The sequence below is a fragment of the Oncorhynchus clarkii genome, chromosome 13 (assembly GCF_045791955.1).
Source record: "Oncorhynchus clarkii lewisi isolate Uvic-CL-2024 chromosome 13, UVic_Ocla_1.0, whole genome shotgun sequence".
NCBI lineage: Eukaryota > Metazoa > Chordata > Actinopteri > Salmoniformes > Salmonidae > Oncorhynchus > Oncorhynchus clarkii.
In genome coordinates this window covers 43119238-43135464 of record NC_092159.1, presented here as the reverse complement: position 1 = coordinate 43135464, position 16227 = coordinate 43119238, and the positions used below count along the sequence as shown (strand labels likewise).

Here is a 16227-nt window from a genome sequence, read left to right as displayed (position 1 = left end):
TAGAGACTCCTTGTTTCCTTCTCTATTCCTGTGAACAGGTGAAGCTAGCAGCCTGGAACAAAGAGAAACCAGGGAGCTGGTTCAGCCAATACAGGAAAGGCAAACAGGTACTGACCACTTTCAACTGCTGCCGTTCATGTAAATGTTTCCAAACACCAGGTAGATTATATTCATTTAAAGGGAGTGCATTTGAATAATAATCATGTGTATAATCGAGTAGATGTGCATGTGTGTGAGCATGTGCGTGATTGAACCCACTGTCCAATAGAGTGTTGATGTATGTGCCCATGTATGATATCTGTGTCTTCTGCCTGCAGTAGTGAGTGAGTCACGCAGAGCCTCTGGGGGCTCTCATTGAAGAGCATGCAGAGCCTCTGGCAGCAGTGGGCTCTCATTGAAGTGCATTCAGAGCCTCTGGCAGCAGTGAGCTCTCATTGAAGAGCATTCAGAGCTTTGAGCACTGGTCTTTCATGTGCAACTGACCAGACATCTCTTAACACAGAAAGATAATCACTTCTCTCCCAGTCCAATACCTTTCACTGACTCTTTCACACCCACGCCATTGTGTCTTTTTTTCTCTCTCTCTCTCTCTCTCTCTCTCTCTCTCTCTCTCTCTCTCTCTCTCTCTCTCTCTCTCTCTCTCTCTCTCTTTCTTTCTTCCTCTCTCACTAACTCTCTTTTTCTCCCCGACTCTCTTATTCTGACTCTAGCTGAATTACTGTGACCTTTGTCCCCTCCTCTCCTCTTACATTATTAATGAAATACGGGTTGAGATTTCTAAGAGAGAGAAAAAGGTTCATGGTAATAGAATTGGTCCTAGCCTTCCTTCCTCTGTTCACCAGGATGGATATAGTGCTCTGTAACCAGCATTAACTCTGTCAGCTTGGTTTTGTGCCAGATTTAACTCTGTCAGCTTGGTTTTGTGCCAGCATTAACTCTGTCAGCCTGGTTTTCCTGCCCAGGTTATTTGGTCATGGCAAAACTCCTGGCCCTAGCCATTTCAGATTGGATGTATGGTTGAAGTCAGAAGTTTACATACACCTTAGCCAAATACATTTAAACTCAGTTTTTCACAATTCCTGACATGTAATCCTTGTAAAAATCTCTGTCTTAGGTCAGTTAAGATCACCACTTTATTTTAAGAATGTGAAATGTCACAATAATAGTAGAGAGAATGATTTATTTAAGCTTTTATTTCTTTCATCACATTCCCAGTGGGTCAGAAGTTTACATACACTCAATTAGTATTTGGTAGCATTGCCTTTAAATTGTTTAACTTGGGTCAAACATTTTGGTTAGCCTTCCACAAGCTTCCCACAATAAATTGGGTGAATTTTGGTCCATTCCTCCTGACAGAGCTGGTGTAGCTGAGTCAGGTTTACAGGCCTCCTTGCTCGCACACACTTTTTCAGTTCTGCCCACAAATTTTCTATAGGATTGAGGTCAGGGCTTTGTGATGGCCACTCCAATACTTTGACTTTGTTGTCCTTAAGCCATTTTACCACAACATTGGAAGTATGCTTGAGGTCATTGTCCATTTGGAAGACCCATTTGTTACCAAGCTTTAACTTCCTGACTGATGTCTTGAGATGTTGCTTCAATATATACACATCATTTTCCTGCCTCATGATGCCATCTATTTTGTGAAGTGCACCAGTCTCTCCTGCAGCACAGCACCCCCACAACGTGATGCTGCCACCCCCGTGCTTCACAGTTCGCATGGTGTTCTTCGGCTTGCAAGCTTCCCCCTTTTTCCTCCAAACATAACGATGGTAATTTTGACCAAACAGTTATATTTTTGTTTCATCAGACCAGAGGACATTTTTTCAAAAAGTACGATCTTTGTCCCCATGTGCAGTTGCCAACCGTAGCTTCTTTATGGCGGTTTTAGAGCAGTGGCTTCTTCCTTGCTGAGCCGCCTTTGAAGTTATGTCGATATAGGACTCGTTTTACTGTGGATAATAGATACGTTTGTACCTGTTTCCTCCAGCATCTTCACAAGGTCCTTTGCTGTTGTTCTGGGATTGATTTGCACTTTTCACATCAAAGTACGTTCATCTCTAGGAGACAGAATGTGTCTCCTTCCTGAGCGGTATGACGGCTGCGTGGTCCCATGGTGTTTGTACTTGCGCACTATTGTTTGTACAGATGAACGTGGTACCTTCGTGGATTGGTAAATTGCTCCCAATGATGAATCAGACTTGTGGAGGTCTACAATTTTTAATCTGAGGTCTTGGCTGATTTCTTTTGATTTTCCCACGATGTCAAGCAAAGAGGCACTGAGTTTGAAGGTAGGCCTTGAAATACATCCACAGGTACACCTCCAATTATGTCATGGCTTTAGAAGCTTCTGATTAGCCTATCAGAAGCTTCTAAAGCCATGACATAATTTTCTGGAAATGTTCATGCTGTTTAAAGGCACAGTCAACTTAGTGTATGTAAACTTCTGGCCCACTGGAATTGTGATACAGTGGATTTTAAGTGAAATAATCTGTCTGTAAACAATTGTTGGAAAAATTACTTGTGTCATGCACAAAGTAGATGTCCTAACCGACTTGCCAAAATTATAGTTTGTTAACAAGAAATTTGTGGTGTGGTTGAAAAACGAGTTATAATGACTCCAACCTAAGTGTATCTAAACTTCCGACTTCAACTGTATATAGTGCTTTACCAGATGCTCTACTACCAATGCATTGGCACTGCTATTTGTTTCTGGACATTCGATATGTGACTGACATGGTCATTGAGAGTTGTTTCTTTCCCCTGGTCCAGTTCTCATGCAGTGACTCTGATGGGAGCCTTGTTGCTTCAAGTGGTCTATATTAATATGTGGTTCATATCTGGTCTAGTTCTCATTCAATTACTCTGATAATGTCTCTGATGTACTGTGTGTCTCTGGTCCAGTTCCAGTGCAATGACTCTGATATGTTGTGTGTCTCTGGTCCAGTTCCAGTGCAATGACTCTGATATGTTGTGTCTATGGTCCAGTTCCAGTACAATGACTCTGATATGTTGTGTGTCTCTGGTCCAGTTCCAGTACAATGACTCTGATGTACTGTGTGTCTCTGGTCCAGTTCCAGTACAATGACTCTGATATGTTGTGTGTCTCTGGTCCAGTTCCAGTACAATGACTCTGATATGTTGTGTGTCTCTGGTCCAGTTCCAGTGCAATGACTCTGATATGTTGTGTCTATGGTCCAGTTCCAGTACAATGACTCTGATATGTTGTGTGTCTCTGGTCCAGATCCAGTACAGTGACTCTGATATGTTGTGTGTCTCTGGTCCAGTTCCAGTACAATGACTCTGATATGTTGTGTGTCTCTGGTCCTGTTCCAGTACAATGTCTCTGATATGTTGTGTGTCTCTGGTCCAGTTCCAGTACAATGTCTCTGATATGTTGTGTGTCTCTGGTCCAGTTCCAGTACAATGTCTCTGATATGTTGTGTGTCTCTGGTCCAGTTCCAGTACAACGACTCTGATATGTTGTGTGTCTCTGGTCCTGTTCTAGTACAGTGACTCTGATATGTTGTGTGTCTCTGGTCCTGTTCCAGTACAATGTCTCTGATATGTTGTGTGTCTCTGGTCCAGTTCCAGTACAATGTCTCTGATATGTTGTGTGTCTCTGGTCCAGTTCCAGTACAACGACTCTGATATGTTGTGTGTCTCTGGTCCAGTTCCAGTACAACGACTCTGATATGTTGTGTGTCTCTGGTCCAGTTCCAGTACAATGTCTCTGATATGTTGTGTGTCTCTGGTCCAGTTCCAGTACAATGTTGTGTGTCTCTGGTCCTGTTCCAGTACTCTGATATGTTGTGTGTCTCTGGTCCAGTTCCAGTACAATGTCTCTGATATGTTGTGTGTCTCTGGTCTCAGTTCCAGTACAATGTCTCTGATATGTTGTGTGTCTCTGGTCCAGTTCCAGTTCCTGATATGTTGTGTGTCTGTGGTCCAGTTCCAGTACATTGTATCTGTTTTGTTGTGTGTCTCTGGTCCAGTTCCAGTACAACGACTCTGATATGTTGTGTGTCTCTGGTCCAGTTCCAGTACAGTGACTCTGATATGTTGTGTGTACAATGTCTCTGATATGTTGTGTGTCCTGGTCCAGTTCCAGTACAATGTCTCTGATATGTTGTGTGTCTCTGGTCCAGTTCCAGTACAACGACTCTGATATGTTGTGTGTCTCTGGTCCAGTTCCAGTACAACGACTCTGATATGTTGTGTGTCTCTGGTCCAGTTCCAGTACAATGTCTCTGATATGTTGTGTGTCTCTGGTCCAGTTCCAGTACAACGACTCTGATATGTTGTGTGTCTCTGGTCCAGTTCCAGTACAGTGACTCTGATATGTTGTGTGTCTCTGGTCCTGTTCCAGTACAATGACTCTGATATGTTGTGTGTCTCTGGTCCAGTTCCAGTACAATGACTCTGATGTACTGTGTGTCTCTGGTCCAGTTCCAGTACAATTACTCTGATATGTTGTGTGTCTCTGGTCCAGTTCCAGTACAGTGACTCTGATATGTTGTGTGTCTCTGGTCCAGTTCCAGTACAATGACTCTGATATGTTGTGTGTCTCTGGTCCAGTTCCAGTACAGTGACTCTGATACGTTGTGTGTCTCTGGTGCAGTTCCAGTACAATGACTCTGATACGTTGTGTGTCTCTGGTCCAGTTACAGTACAGTGACTCTGATATGTTGTGTGTCTCTGGTCCAGCTACAGTACAGTGACTCTGATATGTTGTGTGTCTCTGGTCCAGTTCCAGTACAATGACTCTGATATGTTGTGTGTCTCTGGTCCAGCTACAGTACAGTGACTCTGATGGGAACCCGGTCCACGTGGTCCAGCTGACCTTCCTGAAACTGCTGAGTGCCACGGCCAGACAGACCTTCACCTACTCCTGCCAGAACTCTGCCGGCTGGTTCGACAGCGCCACCCGCAGCCACCAGCACGCCATACGCTTCCGGGGAAGCAACGACGAGGAGATGAGCCAGGCCAAGAGCCCCTTCATCCAGGCAACACACGACGGATGCCAGGTAGGTGCCATGCAGAGACAAAGGAAAATGAATGAATGATTGAATTAATGTAATTGGTGCTAATGTTTTGACCAATGCTAATGTTTTGACCAATGCTAATGTTTTGACCAATCCTAATGTTTTGACCAATGCTAATATTTTTACTAATGTTTTGTCAGCTGCTGTTTGATTCAATAAGGCCATGCAGTTGGTCACAATCAGTTCATCATATGATATCTGAGGATGGTATAGATAGGATCGAAGTTAGAATGAAAGTTAGCAAGTTAGCAGGCACAGTGTATCCTCAACTCTGTTGTCTTTTTCTTTGTCTCTGGTGTAGTTCCGTAAGGGACAGGAGCGGACAGTCCTGGAGATCGACTCCCCCAGAGCAGAGCTGCTGCCAGTCATAGACGTGGCCCCCTCAGACTTTGGAAGCAGCAACCAAAAGTTTGGCTTCCACGTTGGACCAGTATGTTACAACGGTTAACGTTGTATCGACCATCTAAGGAATGACCGGAACTGACCTACACAACAACTTACCAATGAAAGAAACTGGACTTCACTGTTGTTTCCACACGCAATATTTATTATTATATGTCCGTATATGTGGTGGGTTTCTGGCATATGTTATATGACTCTCAAACAGCCAATGGGACACGAGGTTTCCTTGTTTCCGCGACAATAACAACCAATGGCGAGTAGAGGAGCAGAGGCAAGGAGGAACAAAGCACATTTATCAAAGGGAGTTCATCCAATTAGATCTATTTAATGTGTAGTGGTTTTTCTTTATCGCCATTATTTTCATCGCTCACCTTTTGAGTGTGCTGTAATTAGATTCGCTAGAAGTAGTCTCTTGTTCCACTTGACAACAACCAATTTAAAAAGACAGGCAGATCCCTCCCATGTTGAGGCATGGGGTTAGCCTGTCATCTGTGGTATGGGTCAGTTGAGTGGCACTGTCTTTGTCAGGCCTGGGATGCAGATGAGACGAGTTGCTACCTGAGGGATTGTAATGAGAGCGGAGTGGAATTAGCAGGAGACACTATCTGGCATACTCATTAGCATGCCTGGATTGCAGTAGGATAATATCATATTGCAGTATAAGGACATTAGTTCTTGTTAACTGGTGGTGTACCGCAGTATCTACGGTTGTAGGATCTTAATTTGAGACAGTTCGCTACAGCAGGAAAACAATCCTGCAGCAACAGGAAATGTGAATTATTATGTGGATTATAATGAATGGACATTTTTGTTGGGGTTGATACATTTTTTATAAGGGAAAATCAAGTCTGAAATGTCAAAGTAAAAATTACAAATACACCACAAGTTTTACATTTCCTGCATTGGAACAGGGTGATCAAATTAAGATCCTACATCGGTAGCATGTCAATTCCATACTAGTCTATTTCATCTGTCAACATTCCCTGTGTTAATTAGAAGGTTGAACATACTGTATAATAGAAATGATAGCTTTGCTCAGTGCTTACCCTTCAACTGCAGATCACTCACTGAATGAGAAGTGAGAAGTGCACGCAATACCATGTTACTAGTAGTCTATTGAGCCCAATGGTTACTTGAATGGAGAAGGTTGCTTTCCTTGTTGTACTGGTTTACTCTGCATGCCTGGTGATAATATGACTTTCCGGCCTTCCATGTTTTCATTTCCTATTTGTGTCAGTTTGGCGTCCATTTTGTTACGGAAAACAAGCACTCTGTATTCCAGGCCTTAATGGTTGAGCTGGAGCTGTTTCAGCCCGAGAATGAGTTTCAGAGCATGTTGTTCTTGAAGAGGATATTAACAGTGTTTTCTCCAGTCCTCCGTTTGTCTGTTACATCAAGGAGCATTTCACATGTCGTTGTTTTCAAGCATCTTTTAAAAAGTACCATTATTATCATCCACTGTCCTGTTCTCCACCTCAGTCATGTATTTGTTTATTTGTTTTATATGTGAATTCATTTTTATGATGTATTTTGTTTGGTGCTAAAGAAAATGTTTTTGTTTTGTGTCAACTACGTTTGTGTTGTTGTGTGTCTTGAGGCAGGAGGAGAGAGGAAGGGTGCAAGTTATTGGCGCTCCAAAAGCCGTGCATGATAGGAAAGGAATGCTCTCTGAGCCAGGGAGTATCATATCGTACTGTAGGTCTTGACACTACAGTACACACACTCTAACCTGCTGTATGGTAGTCAGGTTACAGTACCAGAGGTAGGTTAGGGGTAAGTTCCATGTTTTCGCTTTAAGCGTTAAAACTCCCAAGACAGCCGTTGTTACAACGTAGTGCCTTTACATCTCTACAACATCTCTCCAACAACCTGCAGGCTGGTCTCCCAGCCTGTATACATAAACACTACTGGCAGTTTATCAGCGTACTCCTCACACTGTCTTTTAGTATTTAAACAATTCCAGTAAAATTCCCCACCCTGTCCTGCCACACCCTGTGTATAGTATCTGTTCTACTCATTTTATATACTGTACAGTTATTCTAAGGACTTGAGTATGAATAACAATCTGTTGCCTGAATGACAATGGGTTTGTGAAACGTGATGAGCGAATTAAAAAACTATTTAAAAAAGACTAGGCTGTATCTGAGAGAGAGAGAGAGAGAGAGAGAGAGAGAGAGAGAGAGAGAGAGAGAGAGAGAGAGAGAGAGAGAGAGAGAGAGAGAGAGAGATGTTTGTATCGGCCTCTCACCACTCAGTGTAATAGACAAACAATTCTCTTCATTACCGCCTAGTTCTGCAACATTCACTCAATGAGCCTGCAATCAACATCCCACCACAGCAGATGTAATCAACTCTGATTGGATTCCCAGTTCATTTATTTCAATTAGGTGGTGTTTCATTCCTCCAGAGGGAAACAGAGGAGAGACGCTAGCCTGGGTGGGAGGGGGGGGGGGGGGGGGGGGGTAATAAAACAGTTCTGGATAAGGAACAGAGCCATTGAGATTTTCCCAGAACTGTCCAGTGTGTGTGTGTGTGTGTGTGTGTGTGTGTGTGTGTGTGTGTGTGTGTGTGTGTGTGTGTGTGTGTGTGTGTGTGTGTGTGTGTGTGTGTGTGTGTGTGTGTGTGTGTGTGTGTGTGTGTGTGTGTGTGTGAGAGAGGGAGAGAGAGAGAGAGAGAGAGAGAGAGAGAGAGAGAGAGAGAGAGAGAGAGAGAGAGAGAGAGAGAGAGAGAGGGAGAGGGAGAGGGAGAGGGAGAGGGAGAGGGAGAGAGAGCGAGAGGGAGAGAGAGAGAGGGCAGGAATTAAGATACACAGAACAGACACTGCTGTATTGTTGGCTCTTGCTATAACACTGTCTGGTTGGCTGGTTATGTGACAAAAACACACTGTCAAATCTTCTTCATGCTGGCTCTCCTCTCTCACTTTTATTCAGACATAATACATGCTGTCTCTCTCTCTCTTTCTCTCTCACACACACACACACACTTTCTATCACATAACCCTTGGCCAAGTCCACCAGTCCCCTACGGGGACTAGTCCTCAAGGTTAACGTCAATGCAGAATAAAGGTTACAGTACATTTCTCTCCTTTCTGCTCTCTTCAACTCAATTGTATTTTAACCACAGTGTAAGCTCCTGGCTGGGAAAGGTCAGACCTAGCTGCATCCTCAGAATAATGATCAAGCAAAGTGCATCATGACCGTCGATAGGCTAATATGCATTTTTCTCTCTTCAGCAAAGCACACACTATGCTGTAAGATCTGGGTAGAATGAATCACTATGCTGTAAGATCTGGGTAGAACGAATAACTATGCTGTAGGATCTGGGTAGAATGAATCACTATGCTGTAGAATCTGGGTAGAATTAATCACTATGCTGTAGAATCTGGGTATAATGAATCACTATGCTGTAGGATCTGGGTAGAATTAATCACTATGCTGTAAGATCTGGGTAGAATGAATCACTATGCTGTAGGATCTGGGTAGAATGAATCGCTATGCTGTAGGATCTGGGTAGAATGAATCACTATGCTGTAAGTTCTGGGTAGAATGAATCACTATGCTGTAGGATCTGGGTAGAATGAATCGCTGTGCTGTAAGATCTGGGTAGAATGAATCACTATGCTGTAGGATCTGGGAAGAATGAATCGCTATGCTGTAAGATCTGGGTAGAATGAATCGCTATGCTGTAGGATCTGGGTAGAATGAATCGCTATGCTGTAGGATCTGTGTAGAATGAATCGCTATGCTGTAAGATCTGGGTAGAATGAATCGCTATGCTGTAGGATCTGGGTAGAATTAATCGCTATGCTGTAGGATCTGTGTAGAATGAATCGCTATGCTGTAAGATCTGGGTAGAATGAATCGCTATGCTGTAGGATATGGGTAGAATGAATCACTATGCTGTAGGATATGGGTAGAATGAATTGCTATGCTGTAGGATCCGGGTAGAATGAATCACTATGCTGTAGGATCTGTGTAGAATGAATCGCTATGCTGTAAGATCTGGGTAGAATGAATCGCTATGCTGTAGGATATGGGTAGAATGAATCACTATGCTGTAGGATATGGGTAGAATGAATCGCTATGCTGTAGGATCCGGGTAGAATGAATCACTATGCTGTAGGATCTGGGTAGAATGAATCACTATGCTGTAAGATCTGGGTAGAACGAATAACTATGCTGTAGGATCTGGGTAGAATGAATCACTATGCTGTAGAATCTGTGTAGAATTAATCACTATGCTGTAGAATCTGGGTAGAATGAATCACTATGCTGTAGGATCTGGGTAGAATTAATCACTATGCTGTAAGATCTGGGTAGAATGAATCACTATGCTGTAGGATCTGGGTAGAATGAATCGCTATGCTGTAGGATCTGGGTAGAATGAATCACTATGCTGTAAGTTCTGGGTAGAATGAATCACTATGCTGTAGGATCTGGGTAGAATTAATCGCTGTGCTGTAAGATCTGGGTAGAATGAATCACTATGCTGTAGGATCTGGGAAGAATGAATCGCTATGCTGTAAGATCTGGGTAGAATGAATCGCTATGCTGTAGGATCTGGGTAGAATGAATCGCTATGCTGTAGGATCTGGGAAGAATGAATCGCTATGCTGTAAGATCTGGGTAGAATGAATCGCTATGCTGTAGGATCTGGGTAGAATGAATCGCTATGCTGTAGGATCTGTGTAGAATGAATCGCTATGCTGTAAGATCTGGGTAGAATGAATCGCTATGCTGTAGGATCTGGGTAGAATTAATCGCTATGCTGTAGGATCTGTGTAGAATGAATCGCTATGCTGTAAGGTAGAATGAATCGCTATGCTGTAGGATATGGGTAGAATGAATCACTATGCTGTAGGATATGGGTAGAATGAATTGCTATGCTGTAGGATCCGGGTAGAATGAATCACTATGCTGTAGGATCTGTGTAGAATGAATCGCTATGCTGTAAGATCTGGGTAGAATGAATCGCTATGCTGTAGGATATGGGTAGAATGAATCACTATGCTGTAGGATCTATGGGATCTGGGTAGAATGAATCGCTATGCTGTGGGAAGAATGAATCGCTATGCTGTAAGATCTGGGTAGAATGAATCGCTATGCTGTAGGATCTGGGTAGAATGAATCGCTATGCTGTAGGATCTGGGTAGAATGAATCACTATGCTGTAGGATCTGTGTAGAATGAATCGCTATGCTGTAAGATCTGGGTAGAATGAATCGCTATGCTGTAGGATATGGGTAGAATGAATCACTATGCTGTAATGGGTAGAATGAGGATGGGAAGAATGAATCGCTATGCTGTAGGATCTGGGTAGAATGAATCACTATGCTGTAGGATCTGGGTAGAATGAATCGCTATGCTGTAGGATCTGGGTAGAATGAATCGCTATGCTGTAAGATCTGGGTAGAATGAATCACTATGCTGTAGGATCTGGGTAGAATGAATCGCTATGCTGTAGGATCTGGGAAGAATGAATCGCTATGCTGTAAGATCTCGCTATGCTGTAGGATCTGGGTAGAATGAATCGCTATGCTGTAGGATCTGGGTAGAATGAATCGCTATGCTGTAGGATCTGGGTAGAATGAATCGCTATGCTGTAAGATCTGGGTAGAATGAATCGCTATGCTGTAGGATCTGGGTAGAATGAATCTGTAGGATATGGGTAGCTATGCTGTAGGATCTGGTAGAAGAATGAATCGCTATGCTGTAAGATCTGGGTAGAATGAATCGCTATGCTGTAGGATCTGGGTAGAATGTAATCGCTATGCTGTAGGATCTGTGTAGAATGAATCGCTATGCTGTAAGATCTGGGTAGAATGAATCGCTATGCTGTAGGATCTGGGTAGAATGAATCGCTATGCTGTAGGATCTGGGAAGAATGAATCGCTATGCTGTAAGATCTGGGTAGAATGAATCGCTATGCTGTAGGATCTGGGTAGAATGAATCGCTATGCTGTAGGATCTGTGTAGAATGAATCGCTATGCTGTAAGATCTGGGTAGAATGAATCGCTATGCTGTAGATCTGGGTAGAATGAATCGCTATGCTGTAAGATAGGGGTAGAATGAATCACTATGCTGTAGGATATGGGTAGAATGAATTGCTATGCTGTAGGATCCGGGTAGAATGAATCACTATGCTGTAGGATCTGTGTAGAATGAATCGCTATGCTGTAAGATCTGGGTAGAATGAATCGCTATGCTGTAGGATATGGGTAGAATGAATCACTATGCTGTAGGATATGGGTAGAATGAATCGCTATGCTGTAGGATCCGGGTAGAATGAATCACTATGCTGTAGGATCTGGGTAGAATGAATCGCTATGCTGTAGGATCTGGGTAGAATGAATCGCTATGCTGTAGGATCTGGGTAGAATGAATCGCTATGCTGTAGGATATGGGTAGAATGAAATACTATGCTGTTGAATCTGGTGCTGCCGTTTGGTCTTTGTGTCTCTGAGGTCCTCTATTCTCCCTAACCCATTGTCCATGTTGCTTTTTTGAGCAGAGAAGATAGTAAGATAGTGTGGAGAAATCCTGCACGAAGCCTTCACCGTGCGCTGCCACTTTAAGAGAGCATCAGCAGTAAGGAAGGAGGAAATAAAGACATATTTTTCAGCTCTTTGGGGAGGAGCTCTTGGTTGGCGCGACAGTTTTATTGTGTGCTATGCTGCAGAAGTTTGGTTTATTTTCAGCGTGTGTAGTTTATAAGGTATTTAGCTCAATCATCGGTGTGACAGTTCTAGGTCGTGGTTGTTATCGTGTGGGACCGCGCCGGTTATGGATCGCATGGATTAGTAGCAACATTGTTGCGACGCTTTGACATACAAACCAACAAACCATCGAACGGTCAGACGGTACACCGGCATGCCTGAAGACCACAGCTAAGATCTCTCTTGTTCTCTTTCTCTCTTTCTCTTCCCGCTATTGTTCCAGTGCTTTACCCTGCAACCAGACTTTCTATTTTTCAAATGCACTTCCCATTGAAGTTCATTAGAGCTGGACTATTATTGCCCTGCCAGAAGTATTTGGGTGGACATTTTAGTTAAAAGTGAGGTTGCTTGTAAGTTGTGTATTGTTATTTGAACTGTATTGAGGTGGGGTGTACTAATGACACGTGGCCGAGAAGATTGTGGACATTTTTAAGGCCTTTGTGTCTATAAACACCCCCCACATTCATACCCTCTGCACTCCTCCACTATGAACACCCCCCACATTCATAGCCTCTGCACTCCTCCACTATGAACACCCCCACATTCATAGCCTCTGCACTCCTCCACTATGAACACCCCCCACATTCAAACACTCTGCACTCCTCCACTGGAAGATAATACGTATGATTGCAAATCCTCTGTTGACTGGGTTCTTTCTTGTATGAAGTTGCTGTTCAATTGCTCTGCCATTTATTATTATTGTATGAGGTATTCTTGGTGGGGTTACCCCTGTGCTGTGATGTGGGTTTTTATAGGTTGTGTATTCTCTTTTCTCTACACTGGCTATCTGGTAAACAGGCTACACTCTAGGCAGTCTATTCTGCTGATGTGTGTGAGTCTGGTAGTGGTACTCTCTCTATTCTACTCTTTTCCTTTCGGCATGGTTAATACCTGCCTGGCGCCCGAACAAAATCTTTATATTTACCCCTCTCAAATAAATACCGCGACAATAGTATCTCCTGTACTGTATCTCTTTTATCTTCTGTATCTGTGTAGGAGTATTTCTGTCTGATACCCTCTGATCTCTGGGCTCGCTTTGCTGTCCTGTGATCTGTCCTACGATCTGACGAATTCTCCAGTCCCTATAGCACACGGAGAATTTATTTCAGTGCTACTGTAACAAGATATTCTTTCATTCATCTCTTTCATTCTCTCTCCATCTCTCACTAGTCTCAGAACTCTGTAGCTGGAGCTCGACTTCTCTTCCTCCCTCACTTCCTTTTAACCATCTTTCTTTCTCCCGCTCTTTCCTCTCTCTCTCTCTCTCCTCTCTTTCCCAGCCCCCAGGTTTCCTCTCCTATGCGTCTCAGTGACGCTGATTGTAACTGGGCTGAACATGTCACCAAGTCAGTGTGAGAGATGAACATATTAAACAGGCGTTTAGATTCATGAGAGAGTGGAGCGATATCTACATCTCCCGTAGACTCCTGGCTGTAACAGCTCTACCGATGCCACTACATCTTTCTGTTGTGTCACAATCCATAACTGGAAACATTATTTAGCCACATCAGCGTTGTGTGAATACGTAGATTGATTGGTTTCTTGTGAAAGCACTAGGTTTTGTGATACATATTTACTCATGTATGACTCGTCCTGTATATTTATAAGCAAGCTGTATGTCTATATCTAGATGACTCCTGATATCTCCAGGAGTGATAATTATAAATGTTGTCTTTATCTGTTGTCTAGTACTGTCTTTTTGCTAGCTAGGGCCATCAACTTTAAGTGCTGCCTGTCTTCCCAGTATCCTACTTGGTGTGTGAACTGCTGACTGCTCATAACTTCCAGCTCATTGTTGACACATCGATCAGGATTAAGGGGCAGTGCAATTTGTGATTGTTGTTGTTTTTGTAATCAGTGGCTGTATTGGAGGGGGAGTGGTTTCTCCTCTCCTAGGCAATTAGCAATTAGTGTTTGTACTTCAGTCTCCCCTGTTTTCTCAGTGGCAGCTGTAAATGGTGGTCGTGTCGGCGGCGGTCTCGTGGTCAAAACTAAGATGATTCTGCTGAGTTGCTCTGTGGAGTTATTTACGGAAGGAATGAGTGGAAGGCTCCACAACAGTCTCTGACTTGAATATCTTACAATAGTTATTTTCATATGATCTAATTTGGCAACTATGTGTGTGTTTTGTATACCTGTTCGCTCCTCTCCCTGTAGACTTTTTAATTTATTGAAAATAAAATTATAGGCTTTAGACACTCACCACCCCTTGGTTGCAACCCTTATAATTTAGTGAACCCTGCGCGCACAACCCATGTGGAAGTCCTGGTCTCCAGCGGTATTTGGAACTGTCAATCTGTGGCCAAGATCACCGAGTTCATCTCAGCCTATGCTGCCCTTCAGTCTGTATACTTTTTGGTCCTGATGGAGAGACATGGATCACCCCAGAGAACACTGCTTTTCCAGCGGTTCTCTCTTGATCTGAGTACGTGTTTTCTCATAGTCCGAGAGCACCTGGTCGTCGCTCATTTCTCCTAAGTGGAGATTTTCTCTTCTCCCTCACTCACCTGTACATCTCATTTGAATTCCATGCTATCACTGTGTCTGCACCACGTACTCTCACTGCTGGTGTCCCCTAGGGCTCGGTTCTAGGCCCTCTCTTCTTCTCTCTGTACCATTGGCTCTGTCATATCCTCACATGATCTCTCCTATCATTGCTATGCGGATGACACTTGACTACTTTTCTCCTTTCCCCCTTCTGACACTCAGGTGGTGACACGCATCTCTGTGTGCCTGGCAGATATCTCAACTTGGACGTCAGCCCACCACCTCAAGCTCAACCTCAACAAGATGGAGCTGCTCTTCCTCCTGGGGAAGGCCTGCCCGCTCTATGACCTCGCCATCATGGTTGACAACTCCAGTGTCCCCCTCCCAGAGTGCAAACCACATTGGCGTGACCCTGGACAACACCCTATCGATTTTCTGCAAATATCAAAGCAGTGACTCGCTCCTGCAGGTTAATGATCTACAACATCCATAGAGTATGACCCTACCTCACACAGGAAGTTGTGCAGGTCCTAATCCAGGCACTTGTCCTCTCCCATCTGGACTACTGCAACTCGCTGTCAGTTGAGCTCCCCGGTTGTACCATCAAACCCCTGCAATTTATCCAGAATGCTGCAGCCCACCTGGTGTTCAGCCTTCCCAAGTTCTCCCATGTCACCCCAATCCTCCACACACTCGCATCCTCTACAAGACCATGGTACTTGCCTATGGAGCAGCAAGAGGAACTGCCCCTCCCTATCTTCAGGCTTTGCTCAAACCCTACACCCCACCCCATACCTCCGTTCTGCCACCTCTGGTCTCTTGCCCCCCCCCCCCCCCCCCCTAGCTATCTTAAGATGAATGCAATAACTGTCAGTCGCTCTGGATAAGAGAGTCTGTTAAAATGTAAATGTATGTTTCCAACACGTGTGTGTGTGTGTGTATGTATGCATGTGACTGAGTGAACAAACGTGCACTCATTAGTGTGCATGTGAGCGTTTCTCCTCCTGTCGACACCCTTCCACAGATTCTTTGTCTTCGGAAGAGGGGAGATTATTTCTGCAGATTCTCTTTTCCCATCAAAAGTGGTTATCGACAAAGCTAACATTAGTAAAGAATTGAAGGGAGGGAAGGTGGGAGGATAGGGAGGGAAATATAATTATTCCCTAGGCGGAGGTGTCTGCAGAGCGGTGAGTAGCAGGGAGAGAGAGGCCCGGGTCCTGTGGCTGTCTGAAAGAGTGTCAGATGATTATCTGGGAGACAGAAGAGATACCAGACACAGCCTTGGATCCCTCCACTATCCCCCCCAACCCCCTCCCGCCCTTTGTCCTCCTTGCTGCATCACACCCTTCCACCGCTCCCCTCATGCCCCCCTGTCTCCTGATTCAACTCCCATCTCCACTGTGTCATTCTCACTTAGTTTAGTCCTCAGTGCGTAGGACAGCGTCAGTCGTCCCAGCAGCTCTTCGCTCCCTCCACGCACAGCCGAGGTAATCAGCAGACTCATATTATTACTAACCAGGGAGAGTGATGGGAGAATCACTCGGGCCAATTTAAGTGTGGACACAGCCTGTTCATAAA

General features: G+C 44.1%; 1 protein-coding gene across 1 annotated transcript in view; it reads left to right on the top strand.

Annotated features, from left to right (window-relative positions):
- The window catches only part of LOC139364778 (collagen alpha-1(XI) chain-like), a 78193-nt gene extending 70617 nt beyond the window's left edge, over positions 1 to 7576 (top strand). The window contains exons 62-64 of the mRNA XM_071101837.1: positions 39 to 107; positions 4794 to 5027; positions 5347 to 7576. Of these exons, the coding sequence (XP_070957938.1) occupies positions 39 to 107; positions 4794 to 5027; positions 5347 to 5493 (450 nt within the window). The 3' untranslated portion in view covers positions 5494 to 7576. The remainder of the gene's footprint in view (positions 1 to 38; positions 108 to 4793; positions 5028 to 5346) is intronic.
- Positions 7577 to 16227: the final 8651 nt, after the last annotated feature.